The sequence below is a fragment of the Mustelus asterias genome, chromosome 26 (genome assembly GCF_964213995.1).
Source record: "Mustelus asterias chromosome 26, sMusAst1.hap1.1, whole genome shotgun sequence".
NCBI lineage: Eukaryota > Metazoa > Chordata > Chondrichthyes > Carcharhiniformes > Triakidae > Mustelus > Mustelus asterias.
Genome location: NC_135826.1, coordinates 2,558,908 through 2,584,520, shown reverse-complemented (window position 1 = coordinate 2,584,520; position 25,613 = coordinate 2,558,908). Strand labels below are relative to the sequence as shown.

Sequence of the window (25,613 nt, the reverse complement as noted above, 5' to 3'; positions counted from 1 at the left end):
CACTGAAATATCCCTAATCAAACACACAAATGACATCCTCTGTGACTGTGGTGCACTATCCCTTTGATCTTCCTCAAATGCCACTCCTCTGCTCAGTGTGACTGTCCACATTTCATCCCACTCTATCCACAACATCTCTAGCAATGGTTTCCCCTCAGTCTCCATGCTGCATGTTGGTGATATCATCAGCAGACATATCCACATGTATTCTAACAAAACACTTCTGTACCTCTCCATTATCTCTCTTGACCCCTGAGCTGCCTGTGTTATCAGACTATTAGTCCAACATGCAGTCTTGGATAAACTACAATTTCCTCCAGCTAAATATTAGGAAGACGGAAGTGAATGCCTCAGGCCCCCGCTAAATACTCCATACTCTTGTCATGGATTCTCGCCCCCCCCCCCCCCGCCCCCCCCCCCCCCCCCCCCCCCCCCCCCCCCCCCCCCCCCCGCCCAATTAGCCTCATGCTATAGCACCCATTTCCACAGCTGCTCCTATAAAGTGATTGGTAAATTTAACATTTTTTTAAAAACAAAGTAAAATAATGAAGTCATTATTCCAGGATCTTAAAATGCTAAGTCAGGAAGCTAGAATAGAAACATAGAAAAACTACAGCACAAACAGGCCCTTCGGCCCACAAGTTGTGCCGAACACATCCCTACCTTCTAGACCTACCTATAACCCTCCATCCTAGTACGCTCCATGTACTCATCCAGGAGTCTCTTAAAAGACCCTATTGAGTTCGCCTCCACCACCACTGACGGCAGCCGATTCCACTCGCCCACCACCCTCTGTGTGAAAAACTTACCCCTAACATCTCCCCTGTACCTACCCCCCAGCACCCTAAACCTGTGTCCTCTCGTAGCAGACATTTCCACCCTAGGAAAAAGCCTCTGAGAGTCCACCCGACCTATGCCTCTCAACATCTTATACAACTCTATTAGGTCTCCTGTCATCGTCTCTCCAAGGAGAAAAGACCGAGCTCCCTCAGCCTATCCTCATAGGGCACGCCACTCAATCCAGGCAACATCCTTGTAAATCTCCTCTGCACCCTTTCAATCTTTTCCACATCCTTCCTATAGTGAGGCGACCAGAACTGAGCACAGTACTCCAAGTGGGGTCTGACGAGGGTCTTATATAGCTGATGGACAATGTAGCTCTTTCTCATCCTTGGCTTCTTAGCTTCTTTAGTTGAGAGCTGATAAGTGCTTGATTAACCCCTTTATTGTTGCATTCAAACAGCCCATAGGCAACTAAATTCACTTCTACATGGAACAGGCCAGTGACTGCATATAGCCTATGTGTTGAATGCAGCTTTATCCACTGTGACACAAAATAAACATTCCCTACTCTTTCCACAGAGGAAGGTGTGGCAGTCCTTGGAGCATCTCTTGGAGCTACATATATAGATCCCACTCCCATTGCCAGTCACGTTATCAGCCCTGAGGCAATGGAAGGTAAACATTTTGCATTTCATTTATCAAGATGATGCTAGATGAAAGCTAAAGAGCTGTCTCTAGCAAATCCAAATTGGAAATAAAATAAGGTGCTGAGGGATGTTGAAACTACTGCATAAGACACAGTAAGTTCTGGACTTAACTTGGGAATATTGAGCTGAAACTGAAGTAAAACAGCAGTCTCTGCACTGAAATCCCATATGGAAGCCTGGGGATGGATTAAACTGTTATGTAAGAACTCAGTTTGAACTTTTGGATAAATCGCCATAAGATTTCATATAGGATTAAGAGATGAAGACCTGACTAACTTTGAAATCGAGTAGAATTAATGTTGCATAAAACATTGAATTCAGTTTAAATCTATACTTATTACAGGAGCTGGGACAGGGATCAAGATTAAGTTTAGCCACACTAGTAGGATAAAAGACTATTCTGGAGCATAGTCCAGAGACTTGACAGTCTTATTCCAGTTTTGAAAACCAATTTACAGAAGGGCTGGGCTTTAACCTGTATTTACTTCCTTTTGAAATTTAAGGATAATATTCTCACTCTAAAGCTCTTGAGCAATTTGCCTATATTTTTCAACAGTAAAGCTGTCAAAGAAAATAAATTGCATTTTATAGTGCTTGTCTCAAGATGTCTCAAAGTATCTTATAGGGTCATAGAATCCTACAGTGCAGAAGGAGGCCATTCAGCCTATCAAGTCTACACAGACCACAATCCCACTCCGGGCCTATCCCCAGAACCCTAGCCAGTCCCCCGACACTAAAGGACAATTTAACATGGCCAATTCTCCTAACATGCACACCTTTGGACTGTGGGAGAAAACCGGAGCACCCGGAGGAAACCCATGCAGACACGGGGAGAACGTGCAAACTCCACAGACAGTCTTGCCTACAATGAATTACTTTATCATCATAGAATCCCACAGTGCAGAAGGAGGCCAATCACTCCTTTGAGTCTGCACTGACTCTCCGACAAAGTATCTTACCCAGTCCCACCCCATCCCCACACCCTGCACACATTTACCATGGCTAATCCACCTAATCTAATCTTGGGACACTAAAGGGCAATTTAGCATGGCCAACCCATCTAATCTGCACATCTTTGGACTGTGGGAGGAAACCAGAGCATCCGGAGTTAACCCATGCAGACACGGGGAGAACGTGTAAACGCCACCCAGACAGTCACCCAAGGCTGGAATTGAACCCGGCTCCATGGCGCTGTGAGGCAGCAGTGCTAACCACTGTGCCACCCCAAAATTGCAGCCACCAGCAATGTAGGTGAATTCACGGACAGTTACACAAAGCACAGAGCTGAATGACTCACTGATTTTAATTATATTAGTTTACTCTACAGAACTGTTGCTCTCTTCAAAGCCGACCTTTGTCTGGACAGTCAACGGGGAGGGGAGCCCATAGTTTGAACTTTTAGTTCTCCCTGTTTGGATAGTTCGTACTTGAATAGCTATTAATTCAAATGACTGAAATTCCCGAAGACATCTTTAATACCTCAGAAATGGCAGTCAGCAATCCTGTCAAACTGTTGGGATGGATAGTGCAGTAAATAAAATGTGAAGGGGAGAGAGTTGGTTGCTAATGTTGAGATATGAATCTGAAGCTCTGGTTCTGCTCTTGGATCATCAGTGGTCACTGTGGCTAATTACTGGTAGCTTGATTTTAGTTGATCAATCACACTGCAAATGGGGCACCCAATTCTCTGATCTGCATTCGAGCAAGACTTAGCGCTGGGAAATGAGTCTCACAATTTCAGCTTGTCTTGTTAAACAACATTATTGAATTTCTGCATTGATCAAACCCAGAGCAGTTCTAACTTCAGATGGCCATTGGATGAGGGGTGGGTATGGAAGAGGAACATCGGATGCTTCAGTCCTGTCATCTTGTGTCTTAACTAAACATATTTGTATTGAAAAATACAATAAAACTAACAGTGCAGTGAATGAAACCTGCCTTTACTGAGCTTGAGTGTCATGAGTGTCAATCTTCTTTGGTAGTGTGCTACTCAATTCTTCCTCTGCTTCTCAATCCACAGCACTGACAGCATACAATCCTGCCAGCTTAGCTCTGAATGACATGCTGAAACAGCAGCTCACTCTGATTCGCCAGTTTGTGCAAGTCAGTCGGCATCTCTACTTATCTGTTGTGGCTTCAATAGAACAGGAGAACTACCATTACACAACTTTGGAAGAAACTAAAGAGGTAACTAAGCAGTGTGTGCAGTAGGACTTTACAGTTTGCTCTCCATTTCCTGCCATCCCCTTTCAAATCTACTTGGCTGCATCTGCATCCTTTGAAGGGGAGGGAAGGGCCCACACACTGTGCAGTCATGCAGCCATTTCAAGTTGGTAAACCCAGTTTATGCAGTTGTGAAGAGAGGCAAAATTGCCAGTCGTGGTCATTATTGCTGCAGTGAAACTGACAGCAAGCTCTGGAGTCTGCTTGAATAAAGATGATAGCCATGATGTGGAGATGCCTAGCCAGTCCCCCTGACTGGGGTAAACACAGTAAGAAGTCTCACAACACCAAGTTAAAGTCCAATAGGTTTATTTGGTAGCTCAAACCACTAGCTTTCAGAGCGCTGCTCCTTCTTCAGGGAAGTGGAAGTTCTGTTCACAAACAGGGCATATAAAGACACAAACTCAATTTACAAAATAATGGTTGGAATGCGAGTCTTTACAGGTAATCAAGTCTTAAAGGTACAGACAATGTGATTGGAGAGAGGGTTAAGCACAGGTTAAAGAGATGTGTATTGTCTCCAGCCAGAACAGTTAGTGAGATTTTGCAAGCCCAGGCAAGTCGTGGGGGTTACAGATAGTGTGACATGAATCCAAGATCCCGGTTGAGGCCGTCCTCATGCGTGCGGAATTTGGCTATCAGTCTCTGCTCAGTGACTTTGCGCTGTCGTGTGTCGTGAAGGCCGCCTTGGAGAACGCTTACCCGAAGATCAGAGGCCAAATGCCCGTGACCGCTGAAGTGTTCCCCAACAGGAAGAGAACACTCTTGCCTGGTGATTGTCGAACGGTGTTCATTCATCCGTTGTCATAGTGTCTGCATGGTCTCCCCAATGTACCATGCCTCGGGACATCCTTTCCTGCAGCGTATCACGTAGACAACATTGGCCAAGTTGCAAGTGTATGTACCGTGTACCTGGTGGATGGTGTTCTCATGTGAGATGATGGCATCCGTGTCGATGATCCGGCACGTCTTGCCTCACGGACAAGCCCTCCGTATACACAGGATCTGCTCAAATGAGGAGGATCGCAACAGACACCTCCAGATGCTGAAAGATGCCCTCATAAGAACAGGATATGGAGCTCGACTCATCGATTGACAGTTCCGACGTGCCACAGCGAAAAACCGCACCAACCTCCTCAGAAGTCAAACACGAGACACGGCGGATAGAGTACCCTTCGTCGTCCAGTACTTCCCCAGAGCGGAGAAGCTACGATATCTTCTCCGGAGCCTTCAACATGTCATTGATGAAGACGAACATCTCGCCAAGGCCATCCCCACACCCCCACCACTTGCCTTCAAACAACTGCACAACCTCAAACAGACTATTGTCCGCAGCAAACTACCCAGCCTGCAGGAGAAGTGACCACACCACACAACCCTGCCACAGCAACCTCTGCAAGACGTGCCGGATCATCGACACGGATGCCATCATCTCACATGAGAATACCATCCAACAGGTACACGGTACATATACTTGCAACTCGGCCAACGTTATCTACCTGATACACTGCAGGAAAGGATGTCCCGAGGCATGGTACTTTGGGGAGACCATGCAGAAGCTACGTCAACGGATGAATGAACACCGCTCGACAATCACCAGGCAAGAGTGTTCTCTTCCTGTTGGGGAACACTTCAGCGGTCACCGGCATTCAGCCTCTGATCTTCGGGTAAGCGTTCTCCAAGGCGGCCTTCACGACAACGCAGAGTTGCTGAGCAGAGACTGATAGCCAAGTTCCGCATGCATGAGGACAGCCTCAACCAGGATCTTGGGTTCATGTCACACTATCTGTAACCCCCAAAATCTCACTAACTGTCCTGGCTGGAGACAACACACATCTCTTTAACCTGTGCTTAACCCTCTCTCCACTCGCATTGTTTGTACTTTTAAGACTTGATTACCTGTAAAGACTCGCATTCCAACCATTATTTTGTAAATTGAGTTTGTGTCTTTGTATGCCCTGTTTGTGAACAGAACTCCCACTTACCTGATGAAGGAGCAGCGCTCCAAAAGCTAGTGGCTTGTGCTACCAAATAAACCTGTTGGACTTTAACCTGGTGTTGTGAGACTTCTTACTGTGAATAAAGATGATGCACTCTTGCGGTACTCCTGATTGCAATCAGTGGAAAATCAATTGAAATGATGAGAATTTTCATTCATATATTGTTAATCTCATTGTAAAAATTCTTGAGCAAGTTGCACCTTGTTGAATGAGGTGTCATTGAGTTTTCAATAGCGTTCTAACTTCAGATTTACTGCTAAACATTCTCATTGACTCTGAAAAGTTACGTTACTTATATATTTGTGAAACATCAAATTTCTCCATTCTGAACAATTTTTCTTAAAAGTTTGTTTGGTTTTTAGTTTGACTTCTATCTCAAACCAGTCATCATTTATTTCATATCTGAAATTTTAAATTAAAAATAGAGGATGTTAACTTTTTGGTTTGCTCTGTGTGAATATTTCATTGTGATTGGCTGCCTTCCTGTTTGCTAAATCACTGTTGCTCCATGCCCGGCATCTCCTTGACTTGGTGCCAGATTTAAACTGGTAAGGGGAGAACAATACTATAGAGAAGCTAGATTTTTGTGGGCAACTTTCTTTGAGATCGGGCAAGGGCTCGCACTTCACCACTGGTCACAGAATCCAGGACAATGACCAACATTTATAAAGCGTTTTCAACATAGAAAACCTGCCCAAAGAGTGTTAATCAAAATGTAGACAAGAAGAGGAGATATTATGGAGGAGATTTCAAAGAGGTGGGTTTTAAGGAGGGTGTTTAATAAGGATTGGGAAGGGAATGGGAGGAGGTGTAAGGAAGGTTTTTAGAATTTTGGCATCTAGGCAGCTGGTTCTGAAACTGCTTTTCAAGGCATCCTCATGAAAAGGCTGACATGCACAAATTGGCAGGAAGATTTACATTTATATTGCACCATTTATGACCTCAGGATGTTCCAAAGTGTTTTACAGTCAATGAAGTACTTCTGAAGTGTATTTAGTTATTGTTACAATGTAGGAAATGTGAAAATCATTTTGAGCACAGCAAGGCGCACAAACAGAAAATGAGGCAATGACCAGAGATAAACATTGATCAGATGCCAAGGCAAACTCCCCTGTTATTTTTCGAAATAGTGACATGGCATCTTTTGCATCAACGATAAGGGCAGACAGAGTATCTGTTAAACATCTCATCTGAAAGCTAGTACCTGCAACAGTACACCACATAGTGCTGTTTGCAGTGCTAGCTTAAATTTTGTGCTTGAGTCACTAGCGAGGCACTTGAATCCACAATCTTCTCACTCAGAGATGAGAATGCTACCAACTTAAAGGTTGTGTAGATGAGGACAATGTTTTTGTTTATTTATGCCCATTAAGGTGGAAAGTTACCAGTGGTTGCCTCTGTACTAACTTAACCTGTTTGTACCCATTTCTTGTCCAGTTTATCAGAAGCCGTAGGTCGGCATCACTTACTTTGGATCAGGCCCTGGAAGAGGTGCACCAAGAAATGAAGGAATATCACTGCATATGACTGCCATCAAGACAGGGAAGTAAACATTGCAATGTTAATGATGAGGAGAAGAGCAACTTCTGCTGAGACTGATGCTCCTGTCAAAGTTACCAGTAAATCATTTAACATTGTCCCGCTCACTTGTCAATGCAGCTTTTCAAACTGATCCTTTGCATTTCCAAGTTGTTTAATTCTGCAGTTAGTGCACACAGGTATTCATTACAAGAAAGCAGATATGGATGAGAGACATAAATAATCTCACATGGTACAAATAGACTGATAATTCCTTGCTAATTGCAGTATTCAATAGAATATGCTGAATTTCCAGCATTTTTGCATCAACAATGTCAGTGTGTCTAACAGAGCTTCCCAAAATGTTTTATATTGTAACACAATCTCTTTGAAGTTGGTCAGTAAGAAACAATTTTAATTTATATTGGAGGTCTCAATGCTGCACAATCAATTCATTCCTTTTAAACTGTAGTCACCTTTGTGAATGTGGTAGCCAAGACCCTACACAATTAACCAGTTTACCTCTCTTGATGATCCTGGTTGAAAGAGGCACTTCAGCTGGAATACCCAGATCTTCACATCGTTCTTAGGGTTTATATACGTTCACCCAACAAGCAGATGGGACCTCAGTTTGACAGTATGGTGCTCCTTCAGTATTCCTCTTCTGGTGGAAGGTTATCGAGCTAAAACATTGGGCTGAATTTTACAGGAGGCTTCAGGCTCCGGTCGTCAGGGTGAAAAACAGGTCCCAAGCCTGCATTTGCCAGCAGAGGGACTAGCTCAGCAATTTTACCACAGTTGACCTCCAAACCAGTTGCGTGAAGGTCTTCCATTGAACTATGGATTGTGAGTGGGTTCCTAGTGCCACTGGCCCAATCAGAGACCAGCAGCTTTAAAGCTGGAGCTGCCCTAACAGGAGACATGGGCTGGAATTCTCCCACCTCACCCGCGGCTGGGATTCTCCGGTCCCGCTGCAGTGAATGAGCACTAAGTTCTCCGTTCTCGCTGGCAGCAGTGGCTGGGCAAACAAGATCAGAGATTCCTGCCTGTGGGTGTTGTAGAGGCTGGTCAGAGATCTCAGGGTACCTCAAAATGGAGGTATCCTCAGACAGGTCGGACACATCAACCATTTGTAAAGTCCTCTGATTGGATTATTCTGGCCATGGGGGCTGTCTTTCCTGTCTGGAACCACCCCCTTTCGGAAAGGGTGCCACACGCTCTGACACCATCTGGACTACTGCACAATGGCCACCTCCATGAAATTAGTGACTTCCTAAAGTGCCAGGGTGGTCTGCCTCACCATCAGCAGAATGCTGGCAGCCCCCTAAAAAGGGGCTATTAGTAAGGCCGTGAATTGTAGAAGTCAGCTGCTCACTTCTGAGGGGTAGCTAATCTGCCCCACAGCCCAACACTGGGAAACTTTCCCAGTGGCAGGGCAGTGGCTGAGAGTTATTCCAACACCGTTCCCCATGATTTGACCAGCCTCCCCCCACCCAAGAGCAGTAAAACCATGACCTGTTTCTCTCCACAGGTGCAGCCAGATCTGCTAAGTTTTTCCAGCATTTTGTATTAATATCTTAATTCTTGTCTGAATGTTTCATGTGATTATCCAGCTATCACAATAAACTATGAAATCATACTAATCCACCCCTACAGGGAATGCTTGTGTTGGTGTCAGGTGAGAGTAAAATTGAGTTGGCTATGCTGAGCCATACAGATACATAACTCATTGACACTTATTGTCAAGGCTGGGACATGAGTAACTTGGGCAAACTACCAAAACATCCAATACCTGTGGAACTGTACATAGCAAGGAATCACTGTGTTCAGGGGATGAGGGAGGTGATTATAAATGCATTTAAGGGGAGATTGTGAGATAAAGAAATAAAAGGTTATACTCATAGGATGAGATGAGGTAAAATGGAGCAGGGAGACTTATTGGAGAATAAACACTGCTGTAGACCTATTAGGCAAATGGCCAGCTACTCTTCTGTAAAATTCTATGACAATTAGGAAGAAAAGGCAAGGCTCTAAATGTTGGCTCCCCAATTGTTCTGTTACATAGGGCATTGTTACTTTGGGACTGGTCTGCTGTATGAAATAAGCTTTCACTTTCAACGTACAATCCAGTGTTTCTAATAAAAGTGTGAGGGGACGGATGTCTAGTAATGTTTCATGGGTTACCTTTTAGATTTTATAAATAGGCTCTGGGAACATAATATTCCTGGGTATCACATCAACTTGGTGGAATTTAACCATTCCGAGAAATGGCAACTCAGAAATAATATCTCAGCTCAATGACACTTATCTGTAACATTATAATTTTTGCAACCATGGAATGGTATTGTGTGTGCAGTCACTCTGCATCTGTACGGTGTTATGTCAGCTCAATCTGCACCCCCCCGCCGCCCCACCCAGTCATCCTACCCTCATGATGCGGTTCTGTGTCTGCCCTCTGTTATGCTGTATCTCGTTTTCCTGCTCCCATATCTTTATGTTGTCTTTGTTTGTATTGATTTATATATTTAACAGGTCAATAAATTAATTATTTTTTAAATTTTGTTTTCATTAAATGTATGATGGCTTCACCCAAAAAGCTTACATCAATATATGGGAAGAACAAGCAATATACATTTTGATTTGCTATAGGGAAGAATACACAGGAAAAGTTCAGGCATTTTGCTTTTTAAACCTTCCCAACCTGGCTGCTTGTCTTATTTTGGCTATTCTCCATCTGGCCACTCTCGGGACTTTCTTCCCTCTGCCTGGCCACACTCGGGACTTTTTCCCCCAGCCTGGAGTTCTCGAGACTTTCTCCCCTCTGCCTGGATACTCTCAGGACTTTCTCCCCCTGTCTGGCTGCTTCCTGGGCTGTCTTCCCCCCCCCCCCCCCCGCCCCCCCCAGGCTGCTTTTGCAGCTCTCTCCCTCACCTGCCATTCTTGGGTCTCTTCCCTCTGTCTGACCCTGCCGGGGCTCTCTCCCCTTGACTGGCCTTCCATGCTCCTTTCTATATTGTTTCTGAGATTGTTTCCATAGTCTCTAAATCAGTTTAACTTTGAGAAACTATTTCAGCTGAGTACTATTCTGGGGTTTCTATGCCAGGTGCATATTGTGTGTGTGTCTGTAAAGATAAAACATAAAGTCCAATCAGTATTATGCAACTTTGTGCTATTGCCAAGAATAAAACAGCTCCATTTTCTCTAAGCTGAAGGACACAAAGAGCATAAGAAATACTTTGGGAGAAAAGACACCTGCACCAGATTTGATTAAGCATTTATTAACAGTCCTGTGCAGCATAGCTATTACCGTTCCATGTCAAAGGAAATAAATCATCTAAACTTGAATTTATATGGTTGTGTTGCCCTGGTACATCTCACCATTGCTTTCAGTTTCTGGAATCTTCTGCCTGCATGTGTCGGTGTTGTCCATCAGGTTCTTAGTTTGTTATTAAAATAGATATTTACATTTGAACATAAAATAGAGAAAATTAATTTTAAAATTTTAACCCTTTACTGGGAACAATACAACGACATCAAGTTAAGATATAGAACATAGAAAAAATACAGCACAAACAGGCCCTTCGGCCCACAAGTTGCGCTGGTCATGTCCCTACCTACCTAGGCTTATATATAGGCTTACCTATAACCCTCAATCCTATTAAGTCCCATGTACTCATCCAGAAGTCTCTTAAAAGACCCTATCGAGTTTGCCTCCACCACCACTGACGGCAGCCGATTCCACTTACCCACCACCCTCTGAGTGAAAAACTTACCTCTGACATCTCCTCTGTACCTACTCCCCAGCACCTTAAACCTGTGTCCTCTCGTAGCAGCCATTTCAGCCCTCGGAAAAAGCCTCCAAGAATCCACACAATCTATACCTCTCAACATCTTGTACACCTCTATCAGGTCACCTCTCATCCTTCGTCTCTTCAAGGAGAAAAGACCGAATTCCCTCAACCTATCCTCATAAGGCATGCCAACCAATCCAGGCAACATCCTTGTAAGTCTTCTCTGCACCCTTTCAATCATTTCCACATCCCTCCTGTAATGAGGCGACCAGAACTGAGCACAGTACTCCAAGTGGGGTCTGACGAGGGTCTTATAAAGCTGCATCATTATCTCCCAACTCCTAAACTCAGTCCCTCGATTGATGAAGGCCAGCATCATACGCCTTCTTAACCACCTCCTTTACCTGCGAGGCCGATTTAAGAGTCCTATGGACCCGGACCCCAAGGTCCTTCTGATCCTCTACACTGCTAAGAGTCTTACCCTTGATATTATACTCCTTCATCCCATTTGACCTGCCAAAATGGACCACTACACATTTATCCGGGTTGAAGTCCATCCTCTCCACCCAGTCTTGCATCCTATCTATGTCATGCTGCAGCTTCTGACATCCCTCCAAACTATCCACAACACCACCAACCTTCGTGTCGACGGCAAACTTACCAACCCATCCCTCCACTTCCTCATCCAGGTCATTTATGAAAATGACAAACAGCAAGGGTCCCAGAACAGATCCCTGGGGCACTCCACTGGTGACCGACCTCCATTCCGAAAAAGACCCATCTACAACCACTCTCTGCTTTCTGCAGGCAAGCCAGTTCTGGATCCACAAGGCAACAGCCCCTTGGATCCCATGCCCTCTCACTTTCCCGAGAAGTCTTGCATGGGGGAGCTTATCGAACGCCTTGCTGAAGTCCATGTAAACCACATCTACCGCTTTTCCTTCGTCAATGTGTTTAGTCACATTTTTGAAGAACTCCACCAGGCTCGTAAGGCACGATTTGCCTTTGACAAAGCCGTGCTGACTACTTTTGAGCATACTAAACTTCTCTAAATGTTCATAAATCCTGTCCCTCAGGATCTTCTCCATCAACTTACCAACCACTGAGGTTAGACTCACCGATCGGTAATTTCCTGGGCTATCCCTATTCCCTTTCTTGAAAATAGGAATCACATCCGCAATCCTCCAATCCTCTGGAACCGCTCCTGTCTCCATCGACGACGCAAAGATCATCGCCAGAGGCTCTGCAATCTCTTCCCTCGCCTCCCACAGTAACCTGGGGTACATCCCATCCGGTCCCAGCGACTTATCTATCTTGATGCTATTCAAAATTTCCAACACATCCTCTTTCTTAATGTCCACATACTCAATCTTTTCAGTCCGCCTCAATCCTGTAGTACAACTACCCAGGTCTTTTTCCACCGTGAATACCAAGGTAAAATATTCATTAAGCACCTCTGCTATTTCTTCGGGTTCTGTACAGACTTTCTCACCTTCACATTTTATAGGTCCTATTCCTTCACACCTCATCCTTTTACTCTTCACATATTTATAGAACGCCTTAGGGTTCTCCTTAATCTTACCTGCCAAGGCCTTCTCGTGACCCTTCTGGCTCTCCTAATTTCTTTCTTAAGTCCCTTCCTACAAGCTGTATACTCATCTAGATCCCTATCATCGCCTAGCTCTCTCAACCTTTTGTACGCTTTCCTTTTCTTTTTGACTAGGTTCAGCGCAGCTTTCGTGCACCCCAGTTCCCGTAACCTACCAAAACCTCCCTGTCTCATCGGAACATTGTCGTGCAGAACTCCAAACAAAAATTCCTTGAAAATCTGCCACCTTACTTCGGTACTTTTCCTCGAGAATACCTCCTTCCAATTTACACCTCTAATCTCCTGCCTGATGGCTTCATATTTCCCCTTACTCCAGATAAACACTTTCCTAGCTTGCCTGATCCTATCTCTTTCCAATGCTAGCGTAAAGGAGATAGAGTTATGATCACTATCCCCAAGATGTTCTCCCACTGAGAGATCCAACACTTGTCCAGGCTCATTAGCCAGTACCAGATCGAGTACAGCCTCTCCTCTTGTAGGCTTATCCACATGCTGTGTCAGGAAACCCTCCTGAACACACCTAACAAACTCCTCCCCGTCCAAACCCCTTACCCTAGGGATATTCCAATAGATGTTTGGGAAATTAAAGTCTCCCATCACGACAACCCTGTTATTACTACATCTCTCCAGGATCTGTTTCCCTATCTGCTCCTCAACATCCCTGTTACTATTGGGCGGCCTGTAGAAAACACCCAGCAAAGTTATCAACCCCTTCCCGCTCCGAACATCCACCCACAGAGACTCGGTAGACAATCCCTCCACAGCTTCCACCTTCTCTACAGCTGTGACACTCCCACCCACCCCCCCCCCCCCCTCCTCTTTTGCCTCCCTCTCTGTCCTTCCTGAAACATCTGAAACCCGGCACCTGAAGTATCCAGTCCTGTCCCTGTCCCCAAGTCTCTGTAATGGCCACCACATCACACTTCCAAGCATCGATCCACACGATACGTTCCACATAAACCTTTAGAAGTAGATTTCATTGTAAATTTTCAGACTGCTTTACTGTTTTAAAATATCTTCCCCTCACAGATTATCATGAAATAATCCAAACATTTCTGCTTGGATCTGAAGGGAGTTGACAGGGGAGACACTGAAAGGTTGATTCCCCTGGCTGGGACATCTAGGACGTGGGGACACAGCCTGAGGATAAGAGGCCGATCATTTAAGACTGAGGTCAGGAGAAGTTTCTGGAAAGAATGTGCAAGGTTACAGGCCTGAGGCAAGGCAGTGGGATCAGGGAGAATGCTCTTTCTGAAAGCCGGTGCAGACTCGATGGGCTGAATGTCCTCCTGCACTGGAAAGATTCTGTGACTCATAAAGGGTTGTGAATCTTTGGCATTCTCAACCCAGCGGGCTGTGGATGCTCCATCGTTGTATATATTTAAGGCCGAGATGGACAGAGTTTTGGTTTCTCAGGCAATAAAGGGATATTTGGTGTGGCGGGAAAGTGGAGTTGAGGCTTAAGATCAGCCATGATCACACAGAATAATGGAGCAGTCTCGTGGGACAGTATGGTTCCTATTTCTTATAGTAAAAAGTCTCACACACCAAGTTAAAGTCCAAAATCACGAGCTTTCGGAGCACTGCTCCTTCATCATTGAAAGAGAAGCGCTCCGAAAGCTTGAGATTCCAAATAAACCTGTTGGACTTTAACCTGATGTTGTGAGACTACTGTGTCCACCCCAGTCCAACGCCGGCATCTCCACATCATGCCTATTTCTTATATTTACACCCCAACCTGTTGAAACAATCACAGAGAGATTCCCCTCATCACATGACCTCCCACCTTCAACTGCCCACTCAAACAACTTTTTTTAACTCCACCTTGAATGTTTTATAACTAATAAATTAAAGTATTGAAAGAAAATGGAAAGGTACATTTTTTAAGCCCTTTTGATCCTTCTCCCAGGTTGCTCGTAACAGTGTCGAGGGGATTAATGTCCAATTCCTATAATTCTAGCACAGAGGCTGGAGTCTGAGGAACAGAGTGACCATAGCTGGCTGAGGTTATGAGCATGACATCATGGAGAGATTTAAACACAACATTGAGAAATGGGATTGGGGGACTGGAGTCAATGAGTGAGGAAAAGGGTATAGAGCAGAATATAGGCATCAGAGAAGGAATTCAACCTATGACCAGACTTGCATGAAATGCATGAAGACCACAACTGTTAACCTCGATATTAATCTAAATAAGCAATGAGGCTGTTATAAAGAAAACCTCAATGTTGCAGGTAACTCAAGCATCAATTTAAATATTAGGATTGTACAATATGCAAACTAATCATCAAACTCTCTCCACCCACATACATCATATTCTTAAACATTGTCGTCATTTTTCTTTTAGAATATAAACAGCTCCGTACACTATAGGTGAAGTTAAGTAATGGTCATCATCAAGTCAGAAGCTTTCCCTCTCAATGCACCAGTATTGACCAGCTGATCTGATCCAGGACAACAATGGGCCACAAAATCTAAGTTTAAGTTTATTAGTGTCACAAGTAGGCTTACATTAACACTGCAATGAAGTTACTGTGAAAATCCCCTAGTCGCCACACTCCAGCGCCTGTTTGGGTACACTGAGGAAGAATTTTTTTTTTTAGCATAGCCAATGCACCCAACCAGCATGTTTTTTGGACTGTGGGAGGAAACCGGAGCACCCAGCGGAAACCCATGCAGACACGGGGAGAACACGCAAACTCCGCATAGATAGCGACCCAAGCCGAGAATCAAACCCAGGTCCCTGGCACTGTGAGGCAACAGTGCTAACCACTGTGCCAACACACAGAAGGAGAAACAGTTAGCTAGAATTCTTCAACTAACATACAAAATAAGAGCAGGAGGAGGCCATTCAGTCCCTCGAGCCTGCTCCGCCATTCAATAAATCATGGCTGATCTGTTTGTGTTCTGAATTCCACATTCCCATCTACCCCCGTTAACTTATGATCCCCTTGCCTAACAAGAATCTATCTACCTCTACCTTAAAAAAGCTTCCACTGCCCTTAGATAACTAAATGTTATCCAGTGAGCCATTGCCACATGTTGGTTGGTTTGATGAGTTAGAATAGACTGGTATGTGTTTCTGGCTAATGCAGTAGAGGGACTGAGTTCCAGTGTGTGTGAGTGGCTGCCTTCAGTAAATAATATAGAAATTTCAAAAGGACTCAAGAATGTAAACCAGAGCGTTGCTGGAGGACTGTTGTCCTTAGTATCTCATGATAGTCAAGTTTGACAGCACACATGAAAGACAGCACTTTCCCTCAGTACCGCACTGGAGTGGAAACCTAGACTTTGTGATCAATTCTCTGAAGTGGAACCTGAACCCCCCACAATCTGTTAACACAGAGGCTACAGTGCTACCAATGGCTGAAATTGATACCGTGCAGTGGTTCCTCTTGGATTCACAGCTGACTGGAGGACTACCAAACGGTACAGAGCAAAGATTATACAGAACCAGAAGGGCCATTGTCAGGCATCTGAGGAGTCAGCACCTGGGAAATATTGCTTAGCACCAATGACATGATCACAAAGCATCATTGCAACCTTTGGTACTGGAGGAAATGTGCCATTAGAGGACAGACCTTTTGGTCAGATCACTTCCTTTCTGTATATGAAAGATTATGAGCATTGATAAGGCATCACTTTAGAATGCACAATGACAGGGCTGTAGTGAAATCAGCCACTCCCAGAGCTGGATAGAGAGGCTTAGTGAATGTTTGTTCCTGGAAGTTGTGTAACAGGGTCAATTTCTTGTCAGACACACTGTAAAATGAGATTATCCCAGCATCAAAGTCTACGTAGACTCCCACTCTGGTGGGCATGTGAACCATTAGCTTAGTAGCATTGTTATCATGCAAGGCTGCAAGGCTCCCTGGCTCTGAGTACAGACACCACGACTCCTTGTTCTGTCCCAGTGAACATTCTTTACCCTTGCCTTTCCGGCTCATGCTGTCATAACACATCCCAACGTCCCACCGACGGCGATCTCCTCCAACCTCCACTTCCCAGTAGGAGCGGCCAAAGCTCAATCTTTCAGTGCACAGAATCTGCCACCAGTAGTTGAACCTCTTTGGGCTATCGGGATAAGGTTGCTGGCGCTTTGATCCTGATACAGACCGGTTACTGTCAGCCAGCACCAGGTGAGGAAATGCAGTCTGAGGATCCAGAGTTGGTGACTGTCCATCTGTGAATGAAAGGAAGAGTCGACGTAAATCTCAGCTGTTCACTCTTGTAAAAAGGGAGCTGTCCAAATGCCTTCAGTGACATTACAACAAGTGCTGGTTAGAAATATTGAATATAAAGCACATGATCACCCATTCAATGCAAGTGCTTATGCTCCACTCAACTTACTTCATCTCACCTTCCTGACATATCCTTCTATTCCTTTCTATCCTTTGTGTTTATCCAGCGACACCTTAAATACATTTATGCGACTCACTTCAATGACTCCAATGGTAGCAAGTTCATTATTCTCACTACCCTGTAATAAATGCAGATGGGAGACAGCTATTTTTTAGCATTTAAATATAAAATATTGGATTCTAATCAGATAGAGGGAGTGTGGCATTGTGGTTGTTTCTGGCCTACTAATCCAAAGCCGGAACTAAATGCTCCAGAGATGAGAGTTCAGATTTCACCATGGTAGCTTGGGGATTTCAGTTAATTGACTAAATCTGGAACTTGTCTTCTTTCGTATGGTTTTAGGAGCAGAGGTTGTCAACACAGTTTTATTGTCAAGTTGCCTAAAAAGTCCAATGTTGTGTTGGTGAGCAATTGCAGAACCTCTGACCAAGCCATGAAGCCATCCTCAGACTGCATTTCCTCACCTGGTTGAACCTCTTTGGGCTATCGGGATAAGGTTGCTGGCTGACAGTAACCGGTCTGTATCAGGATCAAAGCGCCAGCAACCTTATCCCGATAGCCCAAAGAGGTTCAACTACTGGTGGCAGATTCTGTGCACTGAAAGCCATGAAGCACAGAGTTGTTGTTATGTGCATCAGCAATAAATAAGAAGAAGGGCGCCCATGGATTCTGGAGCAGGTAAGTTCAGGGTCTTGGGCAGGGAGGGTTTGGCCTGGGCAGGGAAGGAGGTTGGGGGGGGGAGAGGGGAAAAGGCACCCTCTACCTCCAAAGATCGAAATCCCTTTCTTTCCCTCCCTTTGAAGAGCTTAGTTAAAATATCAGGTTGCCCACTCCCATTCGATCGCCCATGCCAAACATTTTACGGAGTGGGCAGCAATATTATCAGGGTCAATTGACTTGGTAACAAGCCTACTTGACCCTTGATTACTTATTTGAATATGGTGGGCAGGCTGCCAATTTTAGTTGACTTTTCATAAGGACAGGCAGGAAGGAAAGGGTGGTGGGGTAGCTTTGTTAGTACAAAATGGAATAGGTACGATAGCAAGAAATGATCTTGGATCATTGGATGTAGAATCCACATGGGTGGAGGTAAGAAATAAAAGCATAGAAACATAGAAGATAGGAGCAGGAGGAGGCCATTTGGCCCTTCGAGCCTGCTGTGCCATTCATTAAGATCATGGCTGATCATTCAACTCAATAGCATAATCCTGCTTTACCCCCAATAACTTTTGATCCCATTTGCCCCAAGTGCTACATCCAGCCGCCTATTGAATGCATTCAATGTTTTGGCATCAACTTCCTCTGGCCCAAAAGTTAAAATTCTAAATTGGGGCAAGGCCAATTTTGATGGTATCAGGAAGGAACTTTCAAAAGTTAATTGGGGGAGTCTGTGGGAAGGCAAAGGGACATCTGGTAAGTGGCACGCTTTGAAAAGTGTGTTAACCAGGGTTCAGGGTAAACACATTCCTCTTAGAGTGAAGGGCAAGGCTGGCAGAAGTAGGGAACCCTGGATGACTCGGGATATTGAGGCCTTGGTCAAGAAGAAGAAAAAGGCACATGACATGCATAGGCAGCTGGGATCAAATGAATCTCTTGAAGAGTATAGGGGGTGTAGGAGTAGAGTTAAGAGAGAAATCAGGAGGGCAAAAAGGGGGCACAAGATTGTTTTGGCAGATAAGACAAAGGAGAATCCAAAGAGCTTCTACAAATACATAAAGGACAAAAGAGTAACAAGGGAGAGAGTAGGGCCTCGTAAGGATCGTAAGAAGCCTCACAACACCAAGTTAAAGTCCAACAGCTTTATTTGGTAGCACAAGCCACTAGCTTTCGGAGCACTGCTCCTTCATCAGGTGAGTGGGAATTCTGTTCACAAACAGGGCATATAAAGACACAAACTCAATTTACAAAATTTCTACACATTAAGTTTCTACACATTATTTTGTAAATTGAGTTTGTGTCTTTATATGCCCTGTTTGTGAACAGAACTCCCACTCACCTGATGAAGGAGCAGCGCTCCAAAGGTGAATGGCTTGTGCTACCAAATAAACCTGTTGGACTTTAACCTGGTGTTGTGAGACTTCTTACTGTGCTTACCCCAGCCCAATGCCAGCATTTCCACATCACCTCTTAAGGATCAACAAGGTCATCTATGTGCGGATCCGCAAGGGATGGGTGAGATCCTAAATGAATATTTCTCATCAGTATTTACTGTTGAGAAATGCATGGATGTTAGGGAACTTGGGGAAATAAATAGTGATGTCTTGAGGAGTGTACATATTACAGAGAAGGAGGTGCTGAAAGTCTTAAAGCGCATCAAGGTAGATAAATCCCCGGGACCTGATGAAGTGTATCCCAGGACATTGTGGGAGGCTAGGGAGGAAATTGCAGGTCCCCTAGCCGAGATATTTGAATCATCGATAGTCACGGGTGAGGTGCCTGAAGATTGGAGAGTGGCAAATGTTGTGCCTTTGTTTAAAAAGGGCTGCAGGGAAAAGCCTGGGAACTACAGGCCAGTGAGCCTCACATCTGTGGTGGGTACATTGTTGGAAGGTATTTTGAGAGACAGGATCTACAGGCATTTAGAGATGCAAGGACTGATTAGGGACAGTCAGCATAGCTTTGTGAGTGAAAAATCATGTCTCACAAATTTAATAGAGTTTTTTGAAGGGGTAACCAAGAAGGTAGATGAGGGCAGTGCAGTTGATGTTGTCTACATAGACTTTAGTAAGGCCTTTAACAAGGTACCGCATGGTAGGTTGTTGCATAAGGTTAAATCTCATGGGATCCTGGATGAGGTATCTAAGTGGATACAAAGTTGGCTTCTTGACAGAATGTGGAGATGCCGGCGCTCTTGACAGAAGCCAGAGGGTGGTTGTAGAGAGTTGCTTTTCAAACTGGAGGCCTGTGACCAGCGGTGTGCCTCAGGGATCAGTGCTGGGTCCACTGTAATTTGTCATTTATATTAATGATTTGGATGAGAATATAGGAGGCATGGTTAATAAGTTTGCAGATGACACTAAGATTGGTGGCATAGTGGATAGTGAAGAAAGTTATCTCCAATTGCAACGGGATCTTGATCAATTGAGCCAGTGGGCTGACGAATGGCAGATGGAATTTAATTTAGACAAATGCAAGGTGATGCATTTTGGTCGATTGAACCAGGGCAGGACTTACTCAGTTAATGGTAGGGTGCTGGGGAGAGTTACAGAACAAAGAGATCTAGGGGTACATATTCATAGCTCCTTGAAAGTGGAGTCACAGGTGGACAGAGTGGTGAAGAAGGCATTTGGCATGCTTGGTTTCATTGGTCAGAACATTGAATACAAGAGTTAGAATGTCTTGTTGAAGTTGTACAAGACATTGGTAAGGTCACACTTGGAATACTGTGTGCAATTCTGGTCACCCTATTATAGAAAGGATATTATTAAACTAGAAAGAGTGCAGAAAAGATTTACTAGGATGCTACCTGGACTTGATGGTTTGAGTTATAAGGAGAGGCTGAATAGACTGGGACCTTTTTCTCTGGAGTTTTGGAGGTTGAGGGGTGACCTTATAGAGGTCTATAAAATAATGAGGGGCACAGATCAGCTAGATAGTCAATATCTTTTCCCAAAGGTAGGGGAGCCTAAAACTAGAGGGCATAGGTTTAAGGTGAGAGGGGAGAGATACAAAAGTGTCCAGAGGGGCAATTTTTTCACACAGAGGGTGGTGAGTGTCTGGAACACTCACCAGAGGTAGTAGTAGAGGCGGATACAATTTTATCTTTTAAAAAGCATTTAGATAGTTACATGGGTACGATGGGTATAGAGGGATATGGGCCAAATGCGGGCAATTGGGATTAGCTTAGGTGTTTTTTTTAAAAAAAGGCGGCATGGACAAGTTGGGCCGAAGGACCTGTTTCCATGCTGTAAACCTCTATGACTTCTTGTGGTAATGAATTCCAGAGGCTTACCACTCTTTGGGTGAAGAACTGTCTCCTCACCTCCATCCTAAATGGTCTTCCCTGAACCCTCACACTATGACCCTTGGTTCTGGACTCCCCCACCATCGAGAACATCCTCCCTGCATCTATCCTGTCTAGACCTGTTGGAATTTTATAAGTCTCTATGAGATCCCCCCCCTCATTCGTCTGAATTCCAGCGAAAACAATCCTAACCTAGTCAATCTCTCCTCATACATCAATTCCGCCATCCCCGGAATCAGCCTGGTAAACCTTCGCTGCACTCTCTCGAAAGCAAGAACATCATTCCTCAGAAAAGGAGACCAAAACTGCACACAATACTCTAGGTGTGGCCTGTATAGTTGCAACAACACATCCCTGCTCCTGTACTCGAAACCTCTCGCAATGAAGGCCAACATGCCATTTGCCTTCTTTACCGCCTGCTGCACCTGCATGCTTATTTTCAGTGACTGGTGCATAAGGACATCCAGGTCCCGCTGCACACTCTCCTCTCCCAAATTACAGCCATTCAGGTAGTAATCTGCCTTCTTGTTTTTGTTTCCAAAGTGAATAACCTCACACTTATCCAAATTATACTGCATCTGCCATTGATTAGCCCACTCACACAACCTGTCCAGATCATTCTGAAGGATCTCTGCATCCTCATCACAATTCACCCTCCCACCCAACTTGGTTTCACCTGCAGACTTTGAGATGTTACATTTTGTTCCCTCATCCAAATCATTCATATATATTGTGAATAGCTGGGGTCCCAGCACCGATCCCTGTCGCACCCCACTAGTTACTGCCTGCCAATTTGAAAAGCACCCATTAGTTCCTATTCTTCATTTCCTCTCTGCCAACCAGTTTTCTATCCATCTCAATATACTTCCTCCATGCGCTTTAATCTTGCACGATAATCTTTTGTGTGGGACTTTGTCAAACGCATTCTAAAGTCCAAATATACCACACCAATGGTTCCCCCTTGTCAACTCTACTAGTTACATCTTCAAAGAATTCCAACAGATTTGTCAAGCATGATTTCCCCTTCATAAATCCATGTTGACTCTGTCTGATCCTGCCACTGCTTTCTAAATGCTCCGCTATAAAGTCCTTGATAATGGATTTGAGAATTTTCCCCACTACCGATGTTAAGCTTACTGGTCTATAATTCCCTGTTTTCTCTCTACCTCCCTTTTCGAATATTGGAATGACATTCGCTACCCTCCAATCTGCAGGGACTGTGCCAGAGTCTATTGAATCCTGGAAGATGATCACCAATGCATCCACTATTCTAGAGCCACTTCCTTAATTACTCTGGGATGTAGATTACCAGACCCTGGGATTTATCTGCCTTCAATCCCATCAACTTTTCCAGTACCATTTCTCTACTAATCTCCCTCAGTTCTTCCCTCTCACTAAATCTTGCATTCTAAAACATTTCTGGCATCTGATTTGTGTCCTCTTTTGTGAAGACAGAACCAAAGTATGTGTTCAGTTGCTTGGCCATTTCTTTGTCCCCTATTATACGTTCCCCTGTTTCTGTCTGTAGGGGACCTACATTTGTCTTAACCAACCTCTTTCTCTTCACGTATCTATAAAAACTCTTAGTGTCAGTCTTTATGTTCCCTGCAAGCTTACTTTCGTACTGTATTTTCCCCTTCTTAATCAATCCCTTGGTCCTTCTTTGCTGAATTCTAAACTGCTCCCAATCCTCAGACCTATTATTTTTCTTGGCCAATCTGTATGCTTCTTCCTTAGATTGGATACTCTCTCTAATTTCCTTTGTAAGCCATGGATTGGCCCTCTTACCCATTTTACTTTTGTGCCAGACAAGAATAAACAGTTGCTGCAGTTCCTCCATGCGTTCCTTGAATGTTTGCCATTGTCTATCCACTGTCATCCCTTTAAGTAACTCTCCCCAATCTATCAAGGCCAACTCACGCCCTCATATCCTCATAGTTTCCTTTATTAAGATTCAGCACTCTAGTCTCCGAATCAACTACTCAACTCTCCATCTTGATAAAAAATTCTATCATGTTATGGTCGCTCATCCCCAAGGGGTCTCGTACAGCTAGATTGGCAATGATTCCCTTCTCGTTACACAGTACTCAGTCTAAGATGGCTTGCTCTCTAGTTGGTTCCTCCACACATTGGTCAAGAAAACTATCCCGTATACACTCCAAGAATTCCTTCTCTACGGCATTGTGGCTAATTTGATTTGCCCAATCAATGTGCAGATTAAAGTCACCCATGATCACCGATATTCCCTTATCACATGCATCACTAATTTCATGTTTAATGCCATTCCCAACATCACCGCTGCAGTTTGGGGGTCTATATATGACATCCACTAATGTTTTTTGTCCCTTGGTATTTCTCAACTCTACCTACTTCACGTTGTCAGAGCCAATATCCTTTCTCACTATTGTGTTAATTTCCTCTTTAACCAGCAGTGCCACTCCACCACCTTTTCCTTTATGCCTGTCCTTCCTAAATATTGAATACCATAGGACATTCAATTCCCACCCCTGGTCACCCTGCAACCATGTCTCTATAATCCGAATTATATTGTACCCGTTTATATCTATCTGTGCGATTAGTTCATTCACTTTATTGCAAATGTTCCGCGCATTAAGGTACAGAGCCTTAACAAGAGGAAGAAGACACTGGTGGGAGTAGTCTATAGGCCCCCTAACAATAGATATACTGCAGGGCAGGTAAGAAATCAGGAGATAATGAGGGGATGTAAAAAAGGCAATATATTAATCATTGATGACTTTGATCTTCATGTGGATTGGGAAAATCAAATCAAATCAGGTAGCCCTGAGGAAGAATTCATAGAGTGTATTTGAGACAATTTCCTGGAATAATATGTTGTGGATCCAACCAGGAATCAGGCTATTTTGGATTTGGTAATATGTAATGAGGCAGGTTTAATAAACAATCTCAGAGTAAAATAACCCCTAGGAAACTGACCATACATAGTAAATTTAAGCATTCCATTTGAGAATGAGAAACTTGGGTCAGAAACAACTGAGCTAAACTTAAATAAAGGTAATTTCAAAGAAATGAGGGCAAAGGTGGCTGGAGTGGACCAGGAAAGGAGCTTAGCAGATAAAATGGTTGATCAGCAATGGCAGATGTTTAACAAAATAGTTTATTACTCACAATAAAAAGTGAGGAAGAAGGATTCTAGGATGGGGATAAATCAATCATGGTTAACTAAGGAAGTTAAGTATTAAAATGAAAGAAAATAATATGGTGGCGCAGTGGTTAGCACCGCTGCCTCACAGCACCAGGGACCCGGGTTCAATTCCAGCCTTGGGTCACTGTCTGTGTGGTGTTTGAACATTCTTTCCTTGTCTGCATGGTTTCCTCCAGGTGCTCCGGTTTCCTCCCACAGCCCAAAGATGTGCAGACCAGGTGAATTGGTCTTGCTAAATTCGTGTCAGGGGGGATTCACATGGTAAATACATGAAGAGTTATGGGAATAAGGCCTGGATGAGATTGTTGTTGGCGCAGGCTCGATGGACCGAATGGCCTCCTTCTGCACTGTGGTGATACTATGAGTCCCCATAGTGGATAAGGAAAACCCCCCTAGAACTCATGGGCTTGCATATTTTTTTATATTTCAGTTGTTTTGGGGTTATAAAATCTCTGATTAACTTTTGTTATGGTACAGACTGACATATATATATCCTGGGAAAAGACATTGGGTACAATTTTCCCAAAGAAATTCCAAGTGTCATAAAATTCTGAAAATGGGAGTGTTCCACACCTGCCTTTTGGGTGAATTTGTCATTGCAATCTTCCCACACTCTGTCAGTTTTTCTGACATCAGGGAGATTCGCACCAGTAGTATGCCGGTGAAGCCGGCTTCCGAATGCTCAGAGCGCCATTGTAATAGGCTTCCCGGTCTCTCAGTGAACTGGGAAACTTCCTCCCTCCCTCCCCCCCCCCCCCCCCCCCCCCCAAGTCATCAGACCCCCTCTCCCATCATTGACGGCATATTCTCCCCCCCCGCCCCCAACACCAACACAGTTCGCCAGCTTCAGGACATCAGGATGGGCACTGCCTGGACATGCCCCAAGCACCCGAGAGCTTCAGTGGCCTCCGATCCTCCCGGCACGGCCATGGTGCTTGGTCTCTGCTGGTGGAGACCAGCATTGATTCTGACTGGTGTCACGCCGGCAAGTGGGAAGATTCCAGGAGACCAGAAGATGCCGTGTGGGACGTGCTAACGGGATTGAAATATATTCAATCCATGTAAATCGGCTTTGTGCCTTTTCTGGGCAATCTTGCCGGCAAAACAGGGCTGGGAATGTTGCATGTGGGGCCAAACTGGTTCCTGGCATTTTTTGGCCTCGCATCTATCTCTGCGCCGATGGCTGGCAACACGCGTGAAAATCCCTGTTTTTCCAGCATTTTCCAGTGTTTTCTCTTTTGCATGAAAATCCCTGGCGGTTTTACCTGTGCTAATATCCTGTATTTTGTATGGTTGAATAAGCAATGGGAGTGGCTACTTTAAAAACATAAGTTCTGTAGCTCTGTGCTGTTATCCTGTGAGCTTGGTTGTGCATTGCTGAGCTAATTGTGGCTGCATCCTGTTCTCCTGATATCCCCCCATCCTTCAACATGTCCTCATTACTTGCATGATTGGAGGCACTGGATACAATG

At 44.4% G+C, this 25,613-nt stretch overlaps 2 protein-coding genes across 4 annotated transcripts in view; one reads left to right on the top strand and one right to left on the bottom strand.

The window, feature by feature from the left end:
- Positions 1-13,770, top strand: part of c26h19orf44 (chromosome 26 C19orf44 homolog) — a 43,606-nt gene extending 29,836 nt beyond the window's left edge. For 2 of the 3 annotated variants that reach the window (XM_078198069.1, XM_078198068.1), the window contains exons 7-9: positions 1,363-1,458; positions 3,511-3,677; positions 7,151-9,785. In XM_078198069.1, coding sequence (XP_078054195.1) covers positions 1,363-1,458; positions 3,511-3,677; positions 7,151-7,240 — 353 coding nt within the window. In that variant the 3' untranslated portion in view covers positions 7,241-9,785. Of the gene's footprint in view, positions 1-1,362; positions 1,459-3,510; positions 3,678-7,150; positions 9,786-13,660 lie in introns of those variants that run through there. The other variant, XR_013495528.1, reaches the window with a different exon arrangement.
- Positions 13,771-16,269: 2,499 nt separating this feature from the next.
- Positions 16,270-25,613, bottom strand: part of LOC144479377 (E3 ubiquitin/ISG15 ligase TRIM25-like) — a 28,921-nt gene continuing 19,577 nt past the window's right edge. Inside the window, exon 6 of the mRNA XM_078197997.1 lies at positions 16,270-16,814. Coding sequence (XP_078054123.1) covers positions 16,270-16,814 — 545 coding nt within the window. The remainder of the gene's footprint in view (positions 16,815-25,613) is intronic.